The sequence below is a fragment of the Barbatula barbatula genome (genome assembly GCF_947034865.1).
Source record: "Barbatula barbatula genome assembly, chromosome: 5".
Classification (NCBI taxonomy): Eukaryota; Metazoa; Chordata; class Actinopteri; order Cypriniformes; family Nemacheilidae; genus Barbatula; species Barbatula barbatula.
The window spans coordinates 12,968,324-12,995,883 of record NC_136769.1 but is presented as its reverse complement, the minus strand read 5'-3'; the positions used below and the strand labels follow the sequence as shown (position 1 = coordinate 12,995,883).

The window sequence follows — 27,560 nt, the reverse complement described above, 5'->3', positions numbered from 1 at the left end:
TTGAAACCCCAAATAACGTAACTCCACGAGATGGCCACCAGCCCAGAAGCACCGCTGAATTTTATTTACGAAGTCTAGAAAAGACATATTGATTGTTTTATGCAAATGTGAAAGATAAAGACAAAGTGAAATAAAAAGATACTTCTAATGAGCAAAAAATAAAGCTGCCCTCAAAGCGATCCTTTGCGAAGTGTTTTATTATGTTTTAAACTGTCACCCAACATATACGTTTTCTTTGACTGTATATCATACCAAACAAAATGAAAATGGTCCATGGGTCTGATTCCAGCTGTGGAAGAGTGGAGATTCTTCATAAGGACCAGTGGGGAACAGTGTGTGATGATGATTGGGACTTGAATGATGCTGATGTTGTGTGTAAACAATTGAACTGCGGCAGAGCCATCAGCGCCCCTCCCAGCGCAGCATTTGGCAAGGGGAGTGGAGAGATCTGGCTGGATGATGTTGGATGTTCAGGAAACGAGAATATCCTCACTCAGTGCTCACACGGCGGTCTGGGAAAACATAACTGTAAACATAATGAGGATGCTGGTGTTGAATGTTCAGGTAAACCAAATCATTTCAGGACATAGCAGAGACTATAGCTGGGTTCTAAAAATGTTTGTGTTCTAATACGTTATGTTTGCATATAGAAATAAATATACATATGGTATATTTTGCAGGAGATATGCAGATGCCCACCCTTTCCATAATCTCCCTGTATTCAGCTGTGTCTCCTGGAGAAAACATTGAGTTCAGATGCACGACACCTTATCCAAGGTGTCAAGAAAACTTTGAATTCCACTTGTTCAGAAACAAATCATCCACAATATCTTTCCGAAGAGATGTATCTGGTGTTACTTTCAATCTGACTGCAGACGTCTCACATCAGGACCAGTACAGCTGTGATTATTCTTACAGCAATAACACAATCAGATCTTCCAGGAGTAACACCATTGAAATCATTGTGGGTAAGTGCGTCCTCACTGCATTGCTGCTTTCACTGTGCAATTTTCAGAGTCATTTGTAAATCACAGGTTAATTCATCAAAATGTGTTCTGTTTTTTTTTAGTGAACATGCAGCAGCCCAACATTTCCCTCTACGATCCTGTTGGAGGGTATGGTTTGGACCCCCAGGGGTCAGTGATCACCAAAGGCCACAGCTTCAATATAACCTGTTCCTCTGAACCTCAATATCCTGGAGGCTTCTTCTACCTGTTCCATGGACCAAATGTCACCAGGAGTCAACCAGCCATCAATAACACTGCCTTCTTCATCTTTTCTGAGGCAGATTATTCACATCAGGGAAACTACAGTTGTGTTTATGATGTAAATGTGTCCTCACGTACCTTCCGTTCAGCTCCTTCTGACCAGCTGCTTGTGTCTATCAAAGGTAAGTTGATATTCAAGGCTGGACCAAGGCTTATGCTCTCTGAAATGTGCATTATGTCTTGAAACGTTACAAGTGGAAAAAGTAATAATTTCTGCAGTGCCACCCAGTGGGCAATCTTTGTCTGAAGTACGTTCTCACTGGCTGTGATATTGCTCTTTCAGGCCATGTTTTTAACTCTATGTGGAAAAACAATTGCACTTTTTTAGAAACATGTTTAATGTCTAGGAGCTAACCAGATGACTGTATGCTGTATGTTTCTCTTTCAGCCTCCCTGCTTCCTGTCATTGGTGGTGTGGTGTCAGCTGTACTTCTCTTTTTCTCAGCTCTCATAATCTTCTTTCTAGTGAAGAGAAGACAAAAGCAAAACAATAAGGAGACTCATATAAAGTGCTCTTTCAGGAAAGGTGATATTGTCTTGCATTTTATTAAAGAAACTATTCTGAGTGCTGTTCTAATAGAAGTGTATTTTTTGAGTCACTTCATCACTGTGTGCAATGTTTGTATAGGTGCAAGTAATACATACGGAGGTGCATCCCGTGGCACTAAAAATGAAGATGATGAGAATGACTATGAAAATGTGCAGCTTGATGATAAGGACGAGGGTAAAAATGCTAGCTGTGATGAATCTGAAGAGGACTATATCAATGTGGACACAGATGATTCTGAACAGGATTATGTCAACGAGCATATTACAGAAAATAGAATTATGTTGGAGGATGAATCTCATGATGACATTTATGAAAGTTTTTGAGTGAATCTAATACACAGTGGAACTATTTTAGAGAAGGCAGTATTCATCACATAAAGAAAATGCATTTAATTTTTATAGGGGGCATTTGTGGCCTGGCATTTATCTTGAACAAATTTTGTGCTTTGTTTTCAGTTCAGTTCAGTTCATCTTTATTCATTTCCCGAAGGCAATTTGATTGCAGCACACAAGTATTCACATAAACAACAACAAAAACACAATACAAAAAACAAATCCATTTCCTTCCTAAAAACCTCAAATTTAAACATTTTACAACTGAGGGGATAAAAGAATGTTTAAATTGATTTGTTTTACTAATCGGGGTTCTATAACGAATGCTGGAAGGGAGAAGGTTAAACTCATAATGCATTGGGTGGGAATCGTCTAACAAAATGCTCTGGGCTTTACCCTGAACCTGTCTATGATATAACTGGGCCATAGTCATCTGCTTACTCCCTGTTATTTTACTTCCCTGGTTAACAATCCTCTCAAGACAGTTCTTGTTTTTCACATTTAGACCATTAAACCAGCACAACAGTGAAAGAGATCATATTGATTCAATATGGGATCTGTAGAACATACACATCAATGTTCTCCCCACAATAAATAACCTTAGTTTCCGCAAACAATACAATCTTTGCTGCCCCCTCTTATACAAAGCCTCAGTATTGGGAGAAAATGACAATTTATTATCCAAAACAGTACCCAGGTACTTGTACTATTCAACCCACTCAATACCTACTCCATTTATGCTCAGTTTCTTATTATGAATAGATTTCCTCCTAGTGTTAAAATCAATAATCATCTCCTTAGTTTTAGAAACATTAAGTTTTATGAAAACATTCTGACACCACATAATAAAATCATCAACCACAGGACCATTATATAGAGTCTGCCTCACTCATTAAACTAACGATAACCGAATCATCAGCAAAGTTTATAATATGCCTATAGCTATAATTACTGTTACAGTCATCTGTGTACAAGATACATAATAAAGGCGAAAGGACACAGTAGATGACCCCAGCCATTCAGAAAAGCATTCATTCACTTTAACTCTCTGTTTTCTCTACACAAGGAAATCTAAAATCCATCCTACCAGACTAAAATCCAACCCAACATCATTAATAAGCTTCTCAACTAAGATATGTGGCTGAATAGTATTGAAAGCAGATGAAAAATCAATAAAAAGTAATTTAACAAATGTTTTCGGCTTATCCAAATGCTGTAGAACTAAATGTAAAAGACTCGCTACCTCATCCTCTACCTTCGCTTAGACCTATAAGCAAATTGTAGGGAGTCTAGAGAACTCTGTGTCCTTTGCGTAATTACCTTCTTAACTAATTTTTCAAAGCATTTCATCACTAGGGATAAGCGCCACAGATCTAAAAAAAGTTTTTGTTAGGGAGTTAGGGTAGATCATTTGTAATTGTATTTTCTTTATAGATAGGCCATTTATATATTTTTATATTATTAGCAGATTTATTTTGGCCTTGGGCCATCCTGATGTTTTTTCTTTAATTCTTCTTTAATAAATTGTTTTAACTTATGCACTGTGTCTTTGGTGATCTGTTGGCTTTGCTGACTACATATGTGGGAACTGATATGAATAGGGTAATGGTTTCTGTGTTCCACTGAGTCTCTTCTCACACACAGAAACAGTTTGTTTCACTTCTGCATGGGTAATTGGACTCATGTACCAGCTCAGATTCTTTAACACTCTGGGTTTTGCACTGTATCAAATAAAGGAAGTGGACCGAGTTAGTGACAAAAAAGGATGTTATTTGTTTTATAACGTTGCTGTTTTGTAAAAATTAAAAATATTTTTACAGGAAGTACGCAAAAGGAAACAGCCTCAGTAAAAGGATTTGCATTTTGCTCAACCCATGATGCGCATATTAACTTCAGCTCATTTAGAAACGACACAAGAATGACAATACAAAGATCTCTTCTCACTTTGATTTTTGGTATGTGTTATCAAATGATTTGGTATGTTCAGTATGTCTATAGATAATTCAAAATACCTTGCATAGCAAGTGTTTCTTTTTTATTTGCAAAAGTAAACTAGTCTTATTATATAATCTGATTGTATATTTCATCTCAACAGCTAGTGCTCTATGTTCTCCAACTGGTAAGTAGACACTTTGTCTTGTAAACTATTTGTAATCTAACATTTTACAGACATACAGCATTTTGGGTAATTTAGTTCATCAACATTTTAATGTGTAATGATTATATTGTCTAGTCTGCTTCAGCACAATGTGAGACTCGGATATCATAATGAAGTTTTATTGTTTTTTAGGAGGTGATCGTGTTAGACTGGTCGGTGGTAGTAGTCCCTGCTCTGGAAGAGTTGAGGTCTATCATGATGGCCGTTGGGGAACAGTGTGTGATGATTCTTGGGACATTAATGATGCTGCTGTGGTGTGCAGACAGTTGGAATGTGGAAAAGCTGTCAGTGCTCATGACCAGGCGTATTTCGGCCAAGGGAGTGACCAGATCTGGCTGGATGATGTTGGATGTTCTGGGAGTGAAAGCAGCCTTGTACAATGTAAACACGGTGGATTGGGATCACATAACTGTGGCCATCATGAAGATGCTGGTGTTGTTTGTTCAGGTAGGAGAATACTCCCTTTGGGGGTAAAGCTGATAAATTGCTCAGTGAGACCACAAAAATGGATAGTTACATTTCTTATCAATTTAAGTTTAACTCGTGTAGGAAATGTGATCAACACATGATAAATCCATTGATCTATCATTACATTGTTTCATAAATAAGCTGAATTTAATTTACAAAGTGAAGTCTAGAAAAACCATAGTGATTGTTTTATGCAAATGTGAAAGATAAAGACATAAAGTGAAATAAAAAGATACTTCTAATGAGCAACAAATAAAGCTGCCCTCAAAGTTAAGTTTATTATGTTTTAAACTGTCACCCAACATATACATTTTCTTTGACTGTATATCGTACATCAGACATCATAATGAAAATGGTCGATGGGTCTGATTCCTGCTGTGGAAGAGTGGAGATTCTTCATAAGGACCAGTGGGGAACAGTGTGTGATGATAATTGGGACTTGAATGATGCTGATGTTGTGTGTAAACAATTGAACTGCGGCAGAGCCATCAGCGCCCCTCCCAGCGCAGCATTTGGCAAGGGGAGTGGAGAGATCTGGCTGGATGATGTTGGATGTTCAGGAAACGAGAATATCCTAACTCAGTGCTCACACGGCGGTCTGGGAAAACATAACTGTAAACATAATGAGGATGCTGGTGTTGTATGTTCAGGTAAACCAAATCAACTAGAAAATATGGGGAAACTGTAGCTAGATGTCACACATAATACACCAGTAAATAAAAGTTATGAATATCTCTGAGCTACAAGAAAGCTATTGAATGTTGAACCATCATTTGATTTCTGTATTCCAATAATCACAACAATTGTTGGATATTTACTAGCTATAAATCACTAAATTAACAATGATAAAATATTTTATGGTAGAATCCTATGTCTGACAACTAGTTGCTGAAATATAGTCCTAGTGACAACTTTGTCATGTTTTTATGATTATAAGTGTAGAGACAAAAGAGGATAAATGTATGTATTTTATTCATTCCCATATTTTGCAGGTGATCTGCAAATGCCCACCCTTTCCATAATCTCCCTGTATTCAGCTGTGTCTCCTGGAGAAAACATTCAGTTCAAATGCAAAACATCTAATCCAAGAGGTCAAGAAAATGCTGAATTCCATTTGTTCAGTAGCAGATCATCCGCAATATTCTCCCAAAGAGATGTCTCTGGTGTTACTTTTAGTCTGACTGTAGATATCTCACATCAGGACCAGTACAGCTGTGAATACTCTTACAGGAGTTATACTATCAAGTCCTCCAGGAGTAACGCCATTGAAATCATTGTGGGTAAGTGTGTCCACACTGCATTGCTGCTTTGTCTCTGCACTCTTGCACTCATCAGTGCCCTTTGTGAATCATAACAAAGATGTGTTCCTCGTTTTTTCTAGTGAACCTGCAGCAGCCAAACATTTCTCTCGGGGATCCTAGAGGAGGGTTTGACTTGGGCTCTCAGGGGTCAGTGATCACCAGAGACCACAGCTTCAATATAACCTGTTCCTCTGAACCTCAATATCCTGGAGGCTTCTTCTACCTGTTCCATGGACCAAATGTCACCAGGAGTCAACCAGCCATCAATAACACTGCCTTCTTCATCTTTTCTGAGGCAGATTATTCACATCAGGGAAACTACAGTTGTGTTTATGAATTGAATGTGTCTTCTCGTACCTTCCGTTCAGCTCCTTCTGACCAGCTGCTCATCACTGTCACAGGTGGGTTGTTAATGTAACATTGTGTACTACAAAAGGCAGTTCAGTTGAAGATCTTCTACAGGTAAACCATGACTCACCAAGTAACAGGATATCTTTAATGATCACCCACTAGCAGAAGTTCAAGATGCTGCTCCTTAAAGACCATTTTGTAGAAACAGTAAATAACTTACCTTTAAAATGTCTCTCTTTCAGCCTCCCTGTTTCCTATTATTGGTGGTGTGGTGCCCAGTGTACTTCTCTTTTTCTCAGCTCTTATAATCTTCTTTCTGGTGAAGAGAAGACAAAAGCAAAAGAATAGTGAAGCTCGTACAAAGTGCTCCTTTAAGAAAGGTAATATTGTATTGAATTTTATAGAAAAAGTCATTTGAATGTCCTTCCAATAGGGGGTTTAAATAGTCACTATTCAATGTTTGTAGGTGCAGGTAATACATATGAAGGTGCAACCCATGATACCAAAATTGAAGAGGATGATGAGAATGACTATGAAAATGTGCATCTTGATGAGAAGGAAGAGTGTAAGAAAAGTGATGACTCAGAAGAGGACTATGTTAATGTTGATTCAGATTATTCAGAAGAGGACTATATCAATATGGACACAGATAATTCTCAACAGGTTTATGCCAATGTGCATATCACAGAAAACAAAACTGTGGTAGACAGCAAATGTGATGTTGAGCTTTGTGAAAGTTTTGAGGGTAATGAGTGAGATGACCCAGATAGGTGATTTAATGTAAAATCAATGTTAGGAAAAGACAACTCAACATTAAATCAATGATCTTTTAGGGTGACCATATGTGCCAGTATTCCCAGACATGTCCTGGCCGGGATACCGGGTATGTTCTCCAGAGGTCGTATTGTCCATGCATAAATCATCAAGGTTTATTATTTCAGTTTTTATTTTAGAAAAGCAACAATTGTATTTCAAGGTAAGAATGAAAATTCAATGATTATACGTCTTAAGAGAAATAAAGGTTTATTTATGTTTTTTTAACTGAAATGTGAGTGATGTATGCTTGATGATGTATGCGGTCGACAAAAGTGATCTCCACGTGAAATCCTGGCTAGGACGTGGTCTGTGGAAAAATAGCATGTATGGTCATATCGTGGAATCTTCTTATTCCTTAAACTAGGTGAGTCAGCCCAGACAAGCGCAACGCACAGAGAGGCAAAAGGTTCTTTGCAAATAATTTTATTGTTGTTTAATCTGCATCAATGGCAATGAGTACGGTGCAGAGAAAAGGCGCTCTTTCCTCCTGCACACAGAGTTTATGTAGTGTTCAAAACGTGACACCCGACGTGAAACGTGAACCCAAAGTGGACCATTGTTTGTTTGGTGTATCCAGTGATGTATTAAATTAATATATAAAGTCAAGTCAAGTCAAGTCAGTTTTATTTATATAGCACTTTTTACAATTTTCATTGTTACAAAGCAGCTGTACAAGAAAACATTGACTATAAGTAAAACATAAAAGGTTATGGAAGTCAAAACACAGGTCAAATATCAGACACACAATAAATTCCTATATGCAGAGTTAATTAAATAAGACTATCAAATTCTAGCAGCCCCCCCGGCCAGGCAAACAGTGCAAAACAGTATGCAAATGGTGGCGAGGAACCCAAAACTCCATTGGAGGAGAAAAAAAACCTCAGAGGGAGACCAGGCCTAACCAGGGGATTCCAGTTCCCCTCTGGCAAAAACTGCTGCCTCTGCACAAGCTCGACAGTGCTTGCACAACAACAAGCACGCTCCGGTAACCTTGGACTGCGTCCTGCCCGCTCTGGTAACCTTGGAACAATGAGACAAAACTGGCTGAGAGTAGAGTACTGTTCTGCACTCTTTGATGCAACAAATGCATCAGTTGTTATTGGAAGTGTCCCTGGTTCCGGTTGATCTAACTAGTGCAGCCTAGATCTTTGAAATATATATATTATGATAGTGTAGTGTATGCAAGATTAAAAAGATGCGTCTTTAGTCTAGATTTAAACTGACAGAGTGTATCTGCCTCCCGGACAGTGCGAGGAAGTCTGTTCCAAAGTTTAGGCGCTAGATAGGAAAAGGATCTGCCGCCTGCACCTGAGAGCGTAGTGCACATGATGGACTATAATACGTTAGAAGTTCTCTCAAGTAGTGAGGAGCTAAACCATGCAAGGCTTTATAGGTAATAAGCAAGATTTTAAAGTTTATGCGATGCTTTACAGGTAACCAGTGCAAGGTTGACAGAACCGGGCTAATATGCTCATACTTTTTTGTACGCGTAAGAACTCAAGCTGCCGCATTTTGGACCAGTTGGAGTTTTTGTAATAGGCCTGCAGGGCAACCACCTAATAGTGCATTACAGTAATCTAGTCTTGATGTCATAAAGGCATGTATAAGCTTCTCTGCATCTGATGGTGACGGCATATGACGTAGTTTAGATATATTTTTAAGATGGAAAAACACAATTTTACAGGTGTTGGCGACCTGGTTCTCAAATGACAGAGTACTATCGAATATGAAGCCAAGATTCTTAGCTAAAGATGAGGGTTTTATGGAACATCCATCAATAGTTAAGCAGTATTCTTGGTTGTTACGTAGGGCGGTTTTCGGTCCGATAAGTAACACTTCAGTTTTGTCCGAGTTCAGTAATAAAAAATTGCTACTCATCCATTTTTTTATAGCGACTATGCATTCCACTATTCGATGGAATTGCTGTGTTTCATGAGGCTTCGAGGAAATATAAAGTTGCGTATCATCAGCATAACAGTGAAAGCTTACTCCGTGTCGCTTTATTATATCTCCTAGAGGTAGCATGTATAATGCGAATAGCATAGGCCCTAAGACTGAGCCCTGTGGTACACCGTACTGGACTTTCGATTTGCGTGATGCCTCATTTTTTATTGCTACAAATTGAAAACGGTCGCATAAATAAGATCTAAGCCATTTCAAAGCTATTTCCTTAATACCGACATCATTTTCGAGTCTATGTAGGAGCATGCTGTGGTCAATGGTGTCGAATGCAGCACTAAGATCTAGCAGCACCAATAAGGAGATGCAACCTCGGTCGGACGCCATAAGCAGATCATTTGTAACTCTAATCAGAGCAGTCTCTGTACTGTGATGTGCTCTAAATCCAGACTGGAAATCTTCATTAATCTCATTCCTTTGGAGGAAGGAGCATATTTGAATTGAGACTACTTTTTCCAGAACTTTAGATAAGAAAGGGAGATTCGAAATAGGTCTGTAGTTAACTAGTTCTCCAGGGTCCAGATGGGGTTTTTTGACAAGGGGCCTTATAACAGCCACCTTATATGCTTTAGGCATATGTCCTAATGTCAGAGATGAGTTAATAATGCTAAGTAGAGGATCTATAATTTCTGGGAGCATCTCTTTCAGTAGATTTGTAGGTATAGGGTCTAACATGCATGAAGTTGATTTAGATGATCTAATGATTTTAGAGAGTTCATCGTGATCTATAGTAGAAAATAAGCGTAATTTCTCCTTAGAGGCGCTGTAGTTAGTCGTTTGTTCAGCGGGATTCACTTCTGGTTGCATAGTTATAATTTTTTCTCTAATATCTTGGATTTTATTTGTGAAATAGTTCATAAAATCATCACTGCTATGCTGGTATACAGAATCAGAAGTCGCTGACGATTTATTTTTGGTTTATTTAGCCACTGTATCAAATAAAAACCTAGGGTTATTTTGGTTTTCTTCTATTAGTGATGAAAGGTAAGCAGATCTAGACGTTTTTAGGGCTTTCCTGTATTTTTTAATACTATCCTTCCAGGCAGTACGAAACACCTCTAATTTAGTTTTCTTAAAGTTGCGCTCCATTTTTCGTGCCGCTTTCTTTAGAGCCTGAGTGAGTTCATTATTTCACGGTGTCGGTCTGTCATTTTTAATCTTCTTTAAGCGCAGAGGAGCAACTATGTCTAGCGTTTCCGAGAAGGTGGCATTAATATTTTCAATGGTAAAGTCAAGATCTTCAGCGTTATTACTCATGCTAGAGATTTGAGACAATTCAGGCAAATTATCAAGAAACGCATCTTTTGTAGTCGAAGTTATTGTTCTACAATATTTGTAACTTGGAGTTTGATTTGCCACAATTGGGTAGTGAAGCAAGCATGAAACCAGATAATGATCCGAAATGTCTTCGCTCTGCTGAAGGATTTTTACGTCGCCCACGTTTATACCGTAAGACAATATTAAATCTAAAGTATGATTACGAAGGTGAGTAGGTCCCGACACATTTTGACTAACGCCCATGGAGTTAAGAGTGTCTTTAAAAGCCATTCCTAAAGCATCTGTATCATTATCTACATGAATGTTAAAGTCCCCAGCAACAAGGACTCTGTCTGCAGACAGTACTAGTTCTGATAAGAACCCACCAAATTCTTTTTATAAAATCTGTGTGGTGCCCTGGAGGCCTATATACAATAGCCAGAATACATTTTAAAGATGTTTTGTCCTTAGTATCAGGTATTGATGCATCAAGTACCATGACTTCAAAAGAATTATATTTAGGATTAGACTTCTGAGAAATGCTAAAAGAGTTACGGTAAAGTGCAGCAACACCTCCCCCTCTGCCTTTTAGGCGAGGCTCGTGTTTATAATAATAATCTTGGGGGACAGACTCATTTAAAGCAATATAATCATCTGAGACGGCAAGCAGACCGTTGGTTAAGCCATTCTGTCTGCTCCCTGACCTGGGCCCCAGTGAGTCAAGTTTTAGCATTAAGACTATGTGCCATTTTTCTAGACAGGAGAAAGGCACCAGCCCAGGAGGGGTGGAGACCATCACTTTTCAACAGGTCAGGTCTGCCCTGAAAACTCTTCCAGTTATTTATAAAAACTATATCATTCTGCAGGCATCTTTCTCACTAAAGATCCTAGTCTCTGGTTACAGAGAGTAAGTGGTTAAGGGGGACAAGAATATTTGTTTTATGTAGGTCAAACTTATAACACATGCAACTGACCCATTTGTCAGATATGGTGATACATACTGGAAATGTGACCGTTGCATTTAACTCATCCAGTGTTTCACGAGTTCACCTGCGCAGATAACAGCGATGTTGATAGGGACAATAAAGCAAGAGCTTGGTTATGAAGGTTATGCGTATTTGGCGTGCTGTCCGGGAAGCGGGCTCCGAGCTCGCCAGATCTATCCGAACCCGAAACACTACACCTTGGTCAGGGTGAGTGCGCCGAGCTCGGAACCGGTTTGAGCCCAGAGCACACCCCCCGGGGCTCTTGCAAAAGAAAAGTGAGTTTGGGAGAGGAGCCGGGGTGGAGGAGGGATGCTTAATCTTAGGAGATCGAGCAGGTAAGATGGATTCTCTATTTATGAGCGAGCTCGCTATGGCTAATTGTGTATGTGCAGTGATTGCTGATTGTGGACCAGCCGGCTGATTATATGCTACGGCTCCTCCCGAACTTTGTTAATTAAACATCATGTAGTAAACACACTCACTGCAAGTTGTGAACACACAAACACCCGGAGCAGTGGGCAGTGAGCAGTGTAATACCACAGAGCTACCAGCAAAGCAAGTGTTGTTGAGGCTGCAATCTGGATGAGCTCGTTGACACAGGAAGTGGGGTTCAAAGGACAGGGGAGGATAATCAAGAACTGGCCAGTGTTGCAGAAAGAAGCCACTGGCTGCGGTTGAGGCGGATGGACACAGTATGGACTGCCAAAAGACCATGTAACAATACCTGATCAACCTGCAGTGGGCCTCCCTTGGCTGGGGGTTTCTTGTGATAAAGGGCCGATGGTCAGCTCATCTGAGAGACTTGTGTTTGTGATGGAAGTTGACAGTAGCAGACGTTTTTTTATCTAGATCACTAAATGAGATATCAAAAACATTTTGCCAAATAAACACTTTATCACTGTTCATTATTTATATCAACATCAATGTTATATTTTACCACAACAACAAGTGCTTTAGATGCCTGCTCCCAATCTTGTAAGTAAAAGTTTGAATGTTAAATATCTTTAAATTTTTGTTGAATCAAATCAGACCAATCAGGTGTTGAGATATAAACACATAAAACTATATTGAGCTATAAACTGATCTGTGTTGTCAGTTTTGAGACAAGCACTGCTCCCTATCTTTCACTACAAAAAACAATCATTAAAAAAAATTCCTGGCAGCTGGGTGGCAGAAGTATACCGTAAAACATTTTTTTATAAAAACTGTTTTTCTTGTACATTTGCAGGTAATTTGACATTTTCTTACCGTATTTCAAAAGTTGACTGTATACAAAGTCCTGTAAAATTAATTTGGGGAGCTAGAAATAAACTATGGTATATTACATTTAGTCATTTAGCAGACGCTTTTATCCAAAGTGACTTACAAAGTGTTCGGGGAGCAATACGCGATATGTCACACAGGAGCAATAGGTGCAATAGGTGCTAATACAAAGTTACTAGTTTCAACAAAAGCCAGACCAATACCTGTTGAGAGAAGAGTTTTTTTATTTTATTTGTCTGTCAAGTATTCACAGAAGAGATGGGTTTTAAGTAGGTTTTTGAAGGTTGTGAGAGATGTGGTTGACCGGACCGCACTGGGAAGAATGTTCCACCAGGAAGGAGTTGTGAAGGAGAATGAGCAGGAAAGGGATTTAGTGCCCTTATGAGAAGGCATGACAAGGCGCTGCTCGATTGCTAAACGCAGGGTTCTTGATGGGGTGTAGGAGTGTAGCAGGGTGTGAAAGTATGCAGGTGCAGATCCAGTGATAGTACTGTATGCAAACATCATTGACTTGAATCTGATCCGGGCTTCAACCGGTAGCCAGTGGAGAGAGATGAAAAGGGGTGTCACATGAGCCCTTTTGGACTGTTGGAAGATGAGGCGTGCTGCTGCGTTTGGAACCAGCTGAAGTGGTTTGATAGCCTTTGCAGGAAGACCAGCAAGGAGAGCATTGCAGTAGTCCAACTTTGAGATTACCAGGGCCTTGACAAGGAGCGGTGCCGCATGCTCAGTGAGGTAGGGTCTTACCTTGCGAATGTTAAATAAGGCATATCGGCATGATCGCGTTGTCTTCGCAATGTGATCATTGAAGGACAGCTGTTCATCAAATATGACTCAGAGGTTCCTGGCTGATTCGGAGGGAGTGATAGTGGAGTTGCCAAGCTGGATGGTGAGATCGTGTTGGACCGTGGGGTGTGCCGGAAACACAAGTAGTTCTGTCTTGGCCGGGTTCAGCTGCAGGTGATGCTCTTTCATCCAAGCTGAGATGTCATCTAGGCAGGCTGTTATGCGAGCTGCTACAGTGGTATCGTCTGGGTGAAATGAGATGTAGATCTAGGTGTCATCGGCATAACAGTGATACGAGAAGCCGTGTGCCTGTATGATGGGTCCTAAGGATGTCATGTAGATGGAAAGCAGCGGTCCAAGCACCGATCCCTGAGGGACCCAAGTGATCATCTGGTGAGCAGTGGACAGCGAGCCCCTCCATGACACCTTGAATGATCTGCCGGAGAGATAGGATTGGAACCAGCGGAGAGGGGAGCCAGAGATTCCTAAGGATGACAGGGTTGCTAGCAGTATATACCGTATTAACCTCATTTCTAACTTGAATGTATAACACCCAATGAGGGTGAGGAACACAACTGACAATGTGTGGCATTGTTGGGAACCATACATAGGGCACTATCATGTTCTGTATGTCACAGCACGCCAACAATCACCCACCCCTTTCTATACCAATTTATCATGGCTAACATTGCAACAGCATCACATTGATTCTCACTGAAGCATGTGTATATTAGCTGTGGCAAGTCTTTATTTTTGCTCTGCAGCAGCAGGGTACAGATCTACTTTCGCCAACACCATATACTTTAAGATGTCATGACCACTAAGATGAAAACCCACTAGAAATTTAAAACTGTGAAAAATAACCCACAGTTCACAAAAAGGGAAGTTGTTGTGGCACGATCATGGACAAATGTGATAGCTGGATATCTTGTTAAGACATTGAAAGTACACACTTGTACACACATATATTCAGCTCATTTGAAAAGAGAACAAAGGATCATTATGCTGAGGCCTCTTCTCACATTGATATTGGGTACAGTAATATTTTTTTAAATTGTATTTAGAAATTTGTGTTTTAAAGTAGGCTTATGAAATGTCCTGTTTCAATTCTTTAAAAAAACATTTGTAAATATGACTTAATGCATAATATGCTTATTCTGTATATGGATATGTAACAAATAAGTATTTCTACCAAAGGTAATAAACAGGTATTTAAACCCAGGACAAATTCAAGATTTGCAGTTTAGAGAAATGTTTAATGATAACTGTTGATTTGCTTCATAAGTGAAATATGAAAAATAAGTTGATGAAGCTTACCAGAAATGACATTTCTCAGGAAGTTTCTGGAATGTTAATGTAAATGTTTTTTGTCTTTTGCTTTCAAAAACCGTTGTTTTCCCTATTTAGGGAAAGTAATGTACATGATGGGAGAGGAGAATATCTTATATGATATAACGTATGTTATAACGTTAAGAGGATCGTATGAACAGTAGACGATAACCATAGGACAGCAACACAGAAGCCACATCCAACTTTAAGCGTGACTGAGCGCGTAGTTGCCTAGCTCATCTGAGAGACTTGCGGTTGTTAAGGAAGTTGACAGTAGCAGATCGTGACAGCACTTAAAAGTTAGATCACTAGATCACTAAATGAGATATCAAAAACATTTTGCCAAATAAACACTTTATCACTGTTCATTATTAATATCAACATCAATGTTATATTTCACCCCAACAGCATGTGTTTTAGATGCCTGCTCCCAATCTTGTAAGTAAACGTTCGAATGTTAAATATCTTTAAATTTGTTGAGATATAAACACATAAAACTATATTGAGCTATAAACTGATCTGTGTTGTCAGTTTTAAGATAAGCACTGCTCCCTAACTTTCACTACAAAAAACTGTGACTTTCCTGGCAGCTGGGTGGCAGAAGTATGCCATAAAATAACATATCCATGTTTTTCTTGTACATTTGCAGACTTTTTCTGTAATTGTTCTTACCGTATTTCAAAAGTTGAAGTCCTGTAAAAATAATCTGAGGAACTAGAAATAAACTATGGTATATTACAATATATACCATATTAACCCCATTTCTAACTTGAATGCATAACATGTATGGTTTTTATGTATTTCCCAGTTTTAATGATTAAACTCTTGCTCTCATATAACTGTTTGTTATATGGACTGATTTGACTGGATGATGTTGGGTGCACTGCAAACACAGTGGCTTAAGAAAACTACTGTCATTATGACATGATGTTGTTTTTACAGGGGATCCGAAAGAGCCCACCCTCTCAGTTACACATTCAGCTGTGTCTCCTGGGGAAAATATTCAGTTCAATTGTACAACTACTCAAACATGCTGGAATGATGAAGCAGAATTCTACCTGTACCAAAACAAATCATCCATAATATCCTCCCAAAGAAGTGTATCTGGAGTGACTTTCAAACTGACAGTAGACATCTCACATCAGGGCCAGTACAGCTGTGATTATTCTTACAGGAATAACACTGTAAGAGTCAATTCTTCCATAAGTAATGCTATTGAAATCATTGTGGGTGAGTATATATATATATTATAATAATTTATAAAAAAAATTGTTTTATTATTTCCCACAAACCTGTCTTTGTGTACAACAGACCACTGTTTGTTTAAGATTCCTCTTGTCTAATTTAGATCAAAGCTCTGCAACTGTAACAATTAAGATGTGTTCCTCTTGTTTTCTAGTGAACCTGCTGCAGCCCAACATTTCTCTCGGGGATCCTAAAGAAGGGTTTGACTTGGGCCCTCAGGGTTCAGTGGTCACCAGAGGTCAAAGTTTTAATATGACCTGTTCCTCTGAACCTCAATATCCTGGAGGCTTCTTCTATCTGTTCAATGGACCAAATGTCACCAGGAGTCAACCAGCCATCAATAACACTGCCTTCTTCATCTTTTCTGAGGCAGATTATTCACATCAGGGAAACTACAGTTGTGTTTATAAAGTGAATGTGTCCTCTATTACCTTTCAATCAGCTTCTTCTGACCAACTGCTCATCACTGTCACAGGTAAGTTATTGTTAAAAGGAGCACACAAGATGAACTGCTCGTACAGATAGATTAACCTCCGGTATCTCTCGATCTCAGCTTCCTTGCATCCTGTCATCAGTGCTTTGGTATCAGCTTTACTTCTCTTATTCGCAGCTTTTATAATAACTTTATTGGTCAAAAGGAGACAGAATAAGACGAGCAAGGTGCCCATTTCACAAGGTAGGAGAGACTACAGTTCTCACTTTTGGCCCAAAACACAATTCATTTGAATGTGAGTTTACATGTATGAATAAAGTTGAGTAACTCTTGTATAATTTTCCTCTCATGCAATACACAAAGGTGCAATTAATAGGCATTTACATATAATGGAAGAGGACGATGAGGATGACTATGTGAACGTTAAACACGATGATGAGGAAGACTATATAAATATGAACGTTGTTGAATTGGATGTGTCCTCAGATGTATCAGAGAGTGATTACGTTAATGTGAATGCACAAAATAACAGTTGACTGTGCTCAAAAAAATGAATATTCTGTTATAATTTACTAATGTTTAAAAATATATATTTCAGAATATTGGTAACCAAACAATAAATGAGGAAATTCATTTCTGATTGAACTATCCCTTTAACAATAACTGCTAGACAAGAACAACTCATATACCTCCATTACTGTTACAGTAGGTCTATATCCTTATCATCTTGAATACATGCGAAGATAATTAAATAACTGTATTTTTGTTATGTACTGATAACCGTAATGTTATTGTACCAATAGAGTGCAAATTGAGTTATGTTAAAATTGTTTATGGTTTTTGTCTATATGCACCGTGAGTATGTGTGAGATATCAATGATCTTCTCAGAAACGTTGTCTTTTCCGGAATTCACAGTGTTATTTGTGCACTTCCTTTCACACTGCACTGTCCTTCTCTTTTTCTTTTCTACAGTTATTTGCAGTGTATCATAACAGTAGATGTTTTGCCATTTATTTACTGTGTAGTTAATAGAAAGCTATTTTTATTTGTTTATTGTTGAGAAATCCTAATCCTAGTTAAGAATAAATAAAGATATTTTTTTACTCTGAAAACAGTTTCTATAGCAATCAGTAAACACCATTACATCCACTTCCTCATTTCTTTTGCCGATACGATGCTTTTAATACAACTGAAAATCATTTAGAAACTACACACACCATAAAGTAAAACAATTTGAACTGACTAAGCTAAATATGAATAAATGGGAGTTATACCGTTGTGTTAAGTAACTAAACAATTTGTTGTGTAAGAAAGTTTACTTGGTCGTGTTCGGTTTACTTGTATTTTATAAAAAAAACAGAAGAATAAGGGTTTTATTAGTATATTTATTACAGACATATGTGTACATTGGATTTTTGCCCATGACACGAGCAAAGACTATGAGGAGCATCCGTCTCAATGGAATATGTTTCAGAAACACATGATCCGAATAGATCAATCCAAAACCAAACTACTGCTTTTCACATGGAATTTGCTTAAACCGTACAGATAAACCATAGAACTAGAAAACCTAGCAGATGATGGTTTAAACGAACCACTTTTTGAAAATTAGATGACGGTTAATGTTTAACAGGGAATGCTGTTCACTCTAGACATTAGGTAGTTTCAAAATCTCCTATTAAAGAAAAAGCTTTTAGATACAATCTTCATTACACTAAATACAAGAGCTATTAAAATACCAAAATATATGTCATTTGCATGATTCCGTTTTCTGGTATTGGAATGAAGGATATGCGTTTTTTAGGTCTCTCACCACTTTCATTAAGATTAGAGTATATGTTTCATGATTGCCTTTGCTGTCCTTAAACATTTGGAACATAAATTAAAACAACATCATTTTAGCCCCATTTAAACTGTTCAAAATGCATTGCTACTTCAAACCATGACCTTTTTAAGACAACTGACGTATAAATAGCAATGCATTTGCAAAGTGCAATATTACACGAACCTTTTAGGAACCAATTAATGGTTTTGAAAAGAATAATAATTTCAACATGTATAAGCATTAAGTGCTAAAAATGTTAAAAGTTTATACAATCTCTACTAGTGAAGAGTGATTTTTTCATCCATGTTAAGTCTATTTGGTCTTGGCTCATAATAAACACATAGTCTACACAAAGCCAAATCTATTGCACGTTTAACTTGGAACAGAAACGATTAATTTAAATATGATAAATAATCACATCGCTTAGCTTTTCAAACTCGCATAACTAACAGAAAGATTTCTGGTATTGTACACAATTCTTTCAAGTCATAGTTTCATTTAAAGCAAGACATAGTTTTGATTGTTTTGGAATAATACTTACTGTATTAGTGTTCATAAGTTACCCATGATCGTCTTTATAATAACAATAATGCCCACTACTGACAAACTTTAACAAGCACAATTATAATGGAGATGAGCTGGTTGTCTAATGATTATCCATTACACACTGGAGCAGACAGATTCACACACATCATCATTTACAACCCAGATGGAACAAGAGTCTGTATCGTGGAATGGGCTGCAGTGCACAGAGTAAGAGAGACAGAAGTGGAAAGATATAGAAACAGAAGTACTGAAGAGCGCCTCAGTAGCGTGTAGTGTACCAGTCGTTGTCGGTCATCTGCACCAGTTCGTTTACCACGTCCAGCAGGTTGCGGTCGTGTTTCTGCAGAAGACGCTGATTCAGAGCTCGGTCACCGAATCCCATCTCTACCAGCACAGCCATCATGGCGTCGTGAGATGCTGCGTCTTCTGGAAGCTTCATATCACAGTACAGCATTATTAATTTATGTTTTAGCACTTCTATGGTATCTAGATTCTCCCCCTATAGACACTATTTAAAAAACATAAAGCTTACTTTCTCAGAACCAGTCTGTCCAGTAAACAGAGCTTTGTAGGCAGATGCTGCTACAGACAGAGCTCCCTTCACCAGTCCACCTGTGATGCTATTAGCTCTGAAGAAACACAAGTGAGAATGTGAGAATGAGAAATGCTACGGTGAATCACTTATATTGATAGTGTCTGGTGTGACTTACCGGAGCTCTTCTGTCTCAGACTTTGCTACAGTCACAGGTGAGTTTTCAGGGTCAGATTGATTAGGATTAGCATTTTCTGGATACAATTAAAGATTAACACAGATTAACTTTGTATGACTCCATTGTGTGCTTCCAAATTACTTGATTTTTGTAGTTAAAATCAGAGTTCACTCAAAAATGACATAATTTCTCAACTTTCTTCTGCCGAGCCAAACAAATAAATAATATATTTACATTATAAAATATAATATATAATAACCGAACAACACTGACTTCCATTACATTAACACAAAACCACTGAGACATTTCTCATATATTTAGTGTTTCGCAGAAGAGTCATATAGGATTTTAATGACATGAGGGAGAATAAATGATGGCAGAATATTATATAATTGGGTGAATACTATGTATATAATATAAATATATAATATAGTACAATGATATATAGCCTACTTGGCATTTTTTATACTTTCCTGAATCTGAATCCTGGCTGGTAGTTGAATCAATATCATCATCCACAGGACAAATCATAAACTAGTCATTGTTATTTTAAATCATGAAATGGGCTTTTGATCGATGTCTATCACACATTACCAATTTAAAATATGTGACACACATATTCATGGTAAAAGACTCTCTGCACTGCTCTTTGTGATTTATTGCTTTAATATTCTCCACCCACCTTTCTCTTTGGGGTCTTCTGATTCACTAGGATCATTCTCCTCTTGCTCTTCTGCTCCATTCTTCACCTCTGGGCTGTGTATACAGGTTTTATTTAGTATATATTGTATATACAGCAATGGAAAAAATTAGGAGACCATTTCAAAATTATTTTCAGTTTTTCAGAATTTACTATTTATAGGTTTGTTTAGGTAAAAAGACCAGTTTTGTTTCAAATATGTGAACTACTAACAGTATTTCTCCCACATTTCTATTTGCATAAAATGAAAGTTCATATTCACCTTTAAACAATACAACAGTAATATTTGTACACGTATTTAACAAAAATGGGATCACCTCGATTTGTGTCACAGTTTTCATGCGTCTTGTCATGCTGTGAGTCTTTCACAATTCTGCTGGATTTATGTCAATCCTAAACTTTGATTTTGTTGAAATTCAACAGACACTGGACTCCAATGGCCACAATACTTTAAAAAAATGTTTGAATGGTCTCTTTATTGTTTCCGCAGCTGTATACATCCCATTGTATAAACTCACCAGGATTTGATTGAGGGTTTGGGTGCCACGACGATCACAGGAGTCAGAGGCACAGCGTCCAGAGTCTGAGAAGCACAGAGCATGTCGTTAGCATCTGCATTAACTGCAGCAGCTGTAGGGCTCTGGAGCTCTGCAGCCTCCACGGATTCTAGCGTCTCTCCCTCTATGGCTCCCTCCGCAGGCTCTTCTTCAGGTTGGGACAAGGCTGAGCTGTACATGGACTCCCCTAGAGGACGGCTGGTGTCAAAGCAATCGGGAAGGATGATGATGTAATCTTCTGAGGAGGCTGATGAGGTTCTGCTGCGAATTTCCTTCGCTGCTTCCTCATCCTTCACTTCCTCTTTCCTATCCACTTCCTCCTCTTCTTCCTCCACCAGTTCCCCGGGTGCGGGTTCCACCAGGATTGGTTCAATGTCAGATTCATGACCCTCATCTGAATGTATAAACAAACCGTTTAATGATAAACTTTTACAATTCATACAGTCTGATTATGCAATAATCAGAAAAAAAGTAACAGTCAGCAGGCACAGTCAGATCAGATGTGTACCTGCCCTGGCAATATTTTACTGTTTTTTTACTGTAAGGTTAACTGTTATTCTCTCACCTGTGGCAATGAGGTCTGTTGGAACAGCCAGCAGAGGAGCAGGAATCTCGGTTGTTTCTGCATGGGGCAGAGCAGGGGCGGAAACTTGTATAGTCTCTGTTTTGAGCTGAGCTGTTATTACCCCAGTTTCTGGTACTCTCTCTGCTTTACTCTCACAAAGAGACACTGAACCTTGAGGTGATGGACGCACTACTGGAAGATAGCAACAATGTAATAAATAAAATCTTCATTCAACTTCCACAAAACAAAGAATTTCATTCCTTATTATGAATAACTATTATTGTTGTTGGTGACTTCAGTGTTTACTCACAGGCTATGTGCCATTGTTTTGTTAAATTTACTATTATTTATATTAATTTTCTTTTAAAGTAAGCAATGCATTCAGCAAAATACAGCCGCAGAAAAAGTTAAGAGTTGAATTTCAACTAAATCAAACCTCAGGAGTGAAAAAAAAACATCCAACAGCAATGTGAAAGACTGATAGGATGACAAGACACATAAAATTGTGATAAAAAATTTTTTCGAACTAAATACGTGTAAAAATATTACTGATGTATTTCTTAAAAGTGAATATGAACTTGTTTTCTTTGCCATATTTGAGGTCTGAAAAAAACAGAGCATCTATTCTGACCTTTTTCCATTCAAATCCAAATAGAAACAATATTTTTGAATTAGAAATTTGGGAGAAATATTGTTAGCCGTTCACAGAATAAAACCGAAACTGTAATATACCTAAACACATATCTATAAATAGTAAATTCAGAAAAACTGAAAACGGTGTTTGATATGATCTCTCATATTTTTCTGTGGCTGTATTTCTTTCTGACATTCAAAATGACATCAAGAACCATGAAGCTTCATTAACACTTTAACTAGTACAGGTACATTTCCGCACTGAAAAAAAACATCACAAACCTGTAGCGGGGCATCGCCCACAAAGTGTCCCATGTTCTGTAGCCTCGGAGAGAGTAAGTGAGCGGATTACAGACGGACGCACAAACTGAGGCCCAATATTACTCTCATCTCCTTTCTCTTGGGCTGGAACTCCCTCTAGTTCGGTCCCCTGAGTCACATCTGTGCAAACCACATCAGATAATTCAAAACAACTGCAGAAAGTAACTATGCAAACCAAAACTTTATGGTCCAACAATATTTCAGATTACAGTTTAATGTTAACCTAGGATGTTGTTGACTCCTTGGGCTTCTGTTTCTTCTTGAATCAGCCCTAGTGTTTGTTTCTCCTGAAGAGGTCCATCATGAGGCAGAGGTGATATACATGGAGTAATGTCTTCACATATTTACACACAAAGACACATATGTTAAAAATAATGTATAATATCAAAATGTACAGTCCATGAGTCAGAATCAGAACAATCTTCCAATCAAGACTATTAGGAAGACATCCCATGATTCAAAAAGATTACCTGCAGGAGTGTTGTTCGGCACACTCTCCAGCTCCTGCACAATGTTGATGTCCAGCAGTTCAAAAGACAGCAAATCCTAAGTAGAAGACAAAAGTGTGAATGATTTGGCACCAAACGCAAACATTCTTCGGATAACAATATGAAAGAATGAGAAAGATGCATTCAGGGTTTTTAAAAAACAAAATTTGTAATGCTGTTTGTCAAGACCGTACCTGAGCTGTGAGTAAGTCCACAGATGGAATGTAGAATTCCCGATCACAGTCTTGATTCACGGATAAGAGCATTTGGTCTCTTGAGGCAGCCTGGGATTTCTCCTCTCTCTCCAAAGTGCGGGATGACTTCTCCTGAAAGCCACAGCAACAATTATTTCATGGCACGGGTAACAAAACCGCAACAGTTAATGCAGTTATAATTCTAAAACAATTAAGTATACACTACATGAATCGCTACCCAGCTGCCTTACCTGTGGAGTGACGCAGGGAGATACCAATAACCCATCAGCACAAATAGCTGTAGGAGCATTTGGATCCACAACGATACTACACCACACACGAGGCCCGAACTGTTCACCTCTATGTGCCAGACGCCAGTGGGAGGTATAGGTGCCCTCTAATGTTGGAGCGCAGAGTGCCACGCTGACCACGCCCACCTGACCGGGCTGCAGCGTGGGTACCGCAACCTCTCGCCATCGTTCACCCGAACCTACTGCCAGATTCCCCCACATGAACTTCAGCTGAGGAAGAGACACAAGTAAATTGGACACACTCAGGTTTGTATGTTTTATTATGAATGTGTGTGTGTGTGTGTACCTTGGTCTCTGAGTCCCAGCACACTCTTCCACTGTTCTTCATTTTCCAGTATTTGATAAACTTCGTCCCAGGACGTAGACGTGATCCATCAGGCAGGTTTTCATCCAGAAGTAGAGCTGTCATGGCTGGCACGGCCAGAGGACACGGACGCTTAGGACGACTGCAATCATAAACAAAAAGCTAGTAAACAATTTCTATTTTAAATTAAGTAATTTGATTTTATCACATGATTGGCTTTTAAACTCCCCCCAGTCTAAATATAACAATTCATTGAATGTAGGCTACAAAAACAGACCTCAGTTGAAAAAAATTAACCGAGAAATGAAAATATGACATGTCCCCTTAAATAAAAATGGCATAAAACCATTTAGATCATGACTCTTATTATTATATAATCCTGCTCTCTTTAACCTCTGGTGGAAGAGATGTATACATTCTTACTCTGGGCTGTTTGCCTGTGTGGCCCGCGGCTGTAACAGGACGGGTGAGGAGCTTCCCTCACCAGCTGCGCTCCACTGCAGCCCTCTCCTCTCCATCCTCAGCTGCTTCCTGATCTCCTTCACTTCCGCCTTAAGCTGCCGCTTCTCTGCTTTAAGACGCTGCTTCTCTGCTTTACGAAAACTCCGGTCACCCCTTCTGTAGAACCTTTAGAGGGAGAAAATTTTTTTTATATATTTTTCGTCCACTGTGAACTTTAATATCAAAACACTCATAAGATCAGGACATATGCCCACCTGCTGTGGTCTGGAGCTGGGGAGCCGTGTTCAGGAATAGAGAGGGGGGTTCTGGCTCTCACAAGGTTGTGGCTTGGGTCGTGTGAGAAGCTGCAAGGCTCACAAAGAGTGCAGGATGTACACACACTGTGCAACAAAGTAAAAAGAAAAGTTGCATATTATGCGTTTCAGTCAGGCACAAAATGTAATCATAAATATGTTTCTACCTGCCAAGTGACACATAAGACATACACTTGTTCGCTTACTACTCGATTTTACTTTCAGTTAGAATATATACAATTACAATGGAAACTTGCCACAATGTCTCCAGCTACATCAAAGTGTACCACTAAACTCTTGATAAAGAAATGACAGTATAACAAATAAATAGTTCTTAAGCAAATGTTTGTTTTCTTTTAGTGTACTATAGAAGCAAATATTTAAGCATAATATCAAAGACATCTACTATTCAGATCTTTCTAACCTGCATTGGTATCCACCTCCTGCAGTCTGGCCACGGCAGCTGCTGCAGGCTGGAGCTGAACTTGGTGCCCCAGGGAGAGTGGATGAGGTGACCTCGGGAATCTGTGCCTCTGCTCCCACTGGCTTATGGATGCAGCACTGTCCGGAAAACTCCCTACAAATCTTCTCTACAGCCTCTCTAACCACCTGGTCCTTAAACTGTACCAGTCATCAGATTTTTCAAGAGGGAATGAAAAAGAGAGAGGGAGTTTGCTTAGTGATAGGGTTTGTCTCGCCTGCTAAAAGCATGAAAATTTAATTTGCATACTACACCACATAGTAAAATTAGGAAGATGTCAGTGTTTAATTTCTACTTTCTTGTACCTTTTCCATATACGAAGTGAACCAAGCTGGGGGCGTTTTATCTTCCACCTTTCCACCTTTAGCTTCATTAACAAGCACCTTCAAAACATATGCAGTACTGTATATTAAAACTAAATATGGGACATTTATTTACTATACTGTAGTCAGAATAGTCAGATTTCTTGTTTGTTTATATAGAATGTATTTTCACTTTCTAGTGACAACTCAAGTTTAACAACAGGAAATAAATGGGTAGGTGACAAATACATGTGTCTTTGACAGCAAAGATTTTGAAAAAAATGGTTTTAATTATAATAAAATATAATTCATATTTTTATATAATATATATATATAATAAATAAATTCATAACATATTGTTTTTTCTTTTCAAAATATTTAAATTTTGCTGTAACGCAATAGGACAAATTTACGTTATATTTTGTTAACTACCCAAACATAAAATATTATAAAATGTAACTTAAAAGCAACAGTAGTGAACAACAGTGGCTACATCAGTGTTTGTGCAAAACTATAGGGTTATAAAATCTTACCAATCCTTCCTCTGGGACTGCAGCCTGAACTTTGCGACTCACCACTTGTGCCAAAGTAGGGCAGTACTGAGGAGGCCTGAATCCTTTCTTGGGTTCTCCTATACTGCCGGGTTTCACTTGCCCCAAACCCATCCCTGACCCTTGTGGTGGACCTGGTCCGGGCACCCTGGCTGTGGTGCTTCTCGTTTCATACACATTCATTTGTAGTCTGTTCCCCTGACGTGCAGCACTCTACAGGTTCAGACAAAAATGGCAGTGAAACCACACATTTTATGAAAGCCATTCATTAAAGTAAAGAGCAGTGTTACATTTGCCGAATGGAGCAGATTTCTGCATTTGCTGATTCTGAAACAATGGTAGTTTTACTTATAACCAGCAGACATACACTTTGTACACTGTTTTTGTATATTTTCTAGTTTAAAAGCAACATGTTTCATCCTCACTCATTTTTTAATAGCTTTGAATAAAAGTAGCTGCTAAATGAATGAATGTAAATAATGTGAATATTAGGCAATCAACACTTTTTTACCTTCAGGGCCTCTTCATATTCCACTGAAAAGAAGAAAATAAAAGTTCATGTATATACTATAAATACAGCACAGTTTGCCTTAGGTTTTTTGCTTGACGGATATAAAACATTTATACTCACATTGACTGTTAAGTGACACCTAAAACAGACAGTTACAATATTTAACAAAATTGACATTGATAGTAATAATCAACACTGTAGTCTTTTGAAACCCCATATTGTTTTTAGAAATACAGTGAAGCTTCAGAAATGTAGTTTGTATGTTCACGCGCACCTCTTCATTTTCTTCATCGAAGTATGTCAACTGTAAATGACACAGGCCGAAAGACCTCTTCACCTAAGAAACAACACCGAAAGTCAACAACCAATTTGATGCAGTGAGATCTGTCGCAACTGTATCGTTTACCGAACAAAGATCGCAATATTGTTTTATAACAGCGTTACATGACATTAACACGTCGCAGATAAGAATAAAAACAACATCCGGACACAATTTTTGAGTCTGTGATAGACACATATTTTGTCTAGTAAGATAGGTATAAAAAAGTGCTGGGATCAAGACGTTACAGGTGCCAAAACGGCTTAGTAACGGCTTAGTAACAAATTACACCATGTCAACATGGCTGTTTTTTTATTCGCGCGATTGCGGAAACACGTTAGCGTACAGCTCACATATCTATGACAGCTCATGTTCATTAATAATTCATAGATACGGTGTAATTATATTTAAATCGGATCGGACTTGAGAGAGAAAAGCTTTGCGGCATCAAGGTGAGTAATCGGACTGACATCACCTCATCCTCTGCTGCTTACCATGGCCTCCATTGACTCCCAACTCTTCGTCTCTGAGCCAGACAGCAAAAAACTCTTCGCATTCCCCCGGAAATTCACTTTCACGTTGATATAGAAGTCCATGGCGCAAATGTTATTTAAAACGTTGCATGGGTGGTGTCATACAAGCTCCGATGGCTTACTATGGCCTGTCTTCGAGATTTCTCTGATCAAAATGGTCCTATGTTTACATCACTGACGTGAACACACCCACAGCATCAGCTGACAGGAAAATGACTGACGTCATTAGGTGTGTTCTCGGCGCTGGGCTGAATGATCGGACAAATGACATAAAAGTACCGCGAGGGCGATGCGTAAGCGCTTTCTTATAGCCAGGACCTTTTTCCTTTAGTGCAGTATCGAAGTAAATGTTATGGCAAACGCTTTACATTATTTTAGGAAATTCGTGTCGAATCCTGATTGGTTAGATAATAAAGAGAGAAAATAAGAGCAAATCAATCGACATATTTTC

At 38.6% G+C, this 27,560-nt stretch overlaps 3 protein-coding genes across 5 annotated transcripts; 2 read left to right on the top strand and 1 right to left on the bottom strand.

Annotated features, from left to right (window-relative positions):
• Positions 1 to 3,981: 3,981 nt before the first annotated feature.
• On the top strand, positions 3,982 to 7,853 carry LOC306894703 (uncharacterized protein). Its single transcript, XM_079457432.1, has 8 exons — positions 3,982 to 4,105; positions 4,246 to 4,269; positions 4,441 to 4,755; positions 5,115 to 5,426; positions 5,769 to 6,056; positions 6,158 to 6,478; positions 6,671 to 6,808; positions 6,895 to 7,853. The coding sequence occupies exons 1-8, from the start codon at positions 4,069 to 4,071 to the stop codon at positions 7,182 to 7,184; spliced, it is 1,725 nt and encodes a 574-aa protein (XP_079313558.1). The 5' UTR covers positions 3,982 to 4,068; the 3' UTR covers positions 7,185 to 7,853.
• A 7,385-nt stretch (positions 7,854 to 15,238) lies between these two features.
• Positions 15,239 to 17,611, top strand: LOC306894702 (uncharacterized protein). The gene is made up of 5 exons (XM_079457431.1): positions 15,239 to 15,262; positions 15,767 to 16,054; positions 16,224 to 16,544; positions 16,680 to 16,745; positions 16,866 to 17,611. The coding sequence occupies exons 3-5, from the start codon at positions 16,322 to 16,324 to the stop codon at positions 17,036 to 17,038; spliced, it is 462 nt and encodes a 153-aa protein (XP_079313557.1). The 5' UTR covers positions 15,239 to 15,262; positions 15,767 to 16,054; positions 16,224 to 16,321; the 3' UTR covers positions 17,039 to 17,611.
• A 258-nt stretch (positions 17,612 to 17,869) lies between these two features.
• Positions 17,870 to 27,247, bottom strand: nbr1b (NBR1 autophagy cargo receptor b). Of its 3 annotated transcripts, none has more exons than XM_079456936.1 (21): positions 27,071 to 27,247; positions 26,532 to 26,594; positions 26,378 to 26,396; positions 26,258 to 26,280; positions 25,729 to 25,959; positions 25,199 to 25,276; positions 24,837 to 25,033; positions 24,374 to 24,499; positions 24,081 to 24,284; positions 23,640 to 23,799; positions 23,294 to 23,563; positions 23,043 to 23,174; positions 22,831 to 22,906; positions 22,584 to 22,694; positions 22,322 to 22,480; positions 21,407 to 21,598; positions 20,803 to 21,235; positions 20,267 to 20,340; positions 19,585 to 19,660; positions 19,407 to 19,503; positions 17,870 to 19,307 (listed from the first exon to the last, which is right to left on the bottom strand). In XM_079456936.1, exons 1-21 carry the CDS (start codon positions 27,170 to 27,172, stop codon positions 19,134 to 19,136), a joined length of 2,997 nt encoding a protein of 998 aa, XP_079313062.1. In that variant the 5' UTR covers positions 27,173 to 27,247; the 3' UTR covers positions 17,870 to 19,133. The 3 variants fall into 3 exon arrangements, with proteins under 3 accessions (XP_079313062.1, XP_079313063.1, XP_079313064.1); XM_079456937.1 differs by having other exon boundaries at positions 21,407 to 21,595; XM_079456938.1 differs by having other exon boundaries at positions 25,771 to 25,959.
• Between the last annotated feature and the right edge of the window lie 313 nt (positions 27,248 to 27,560).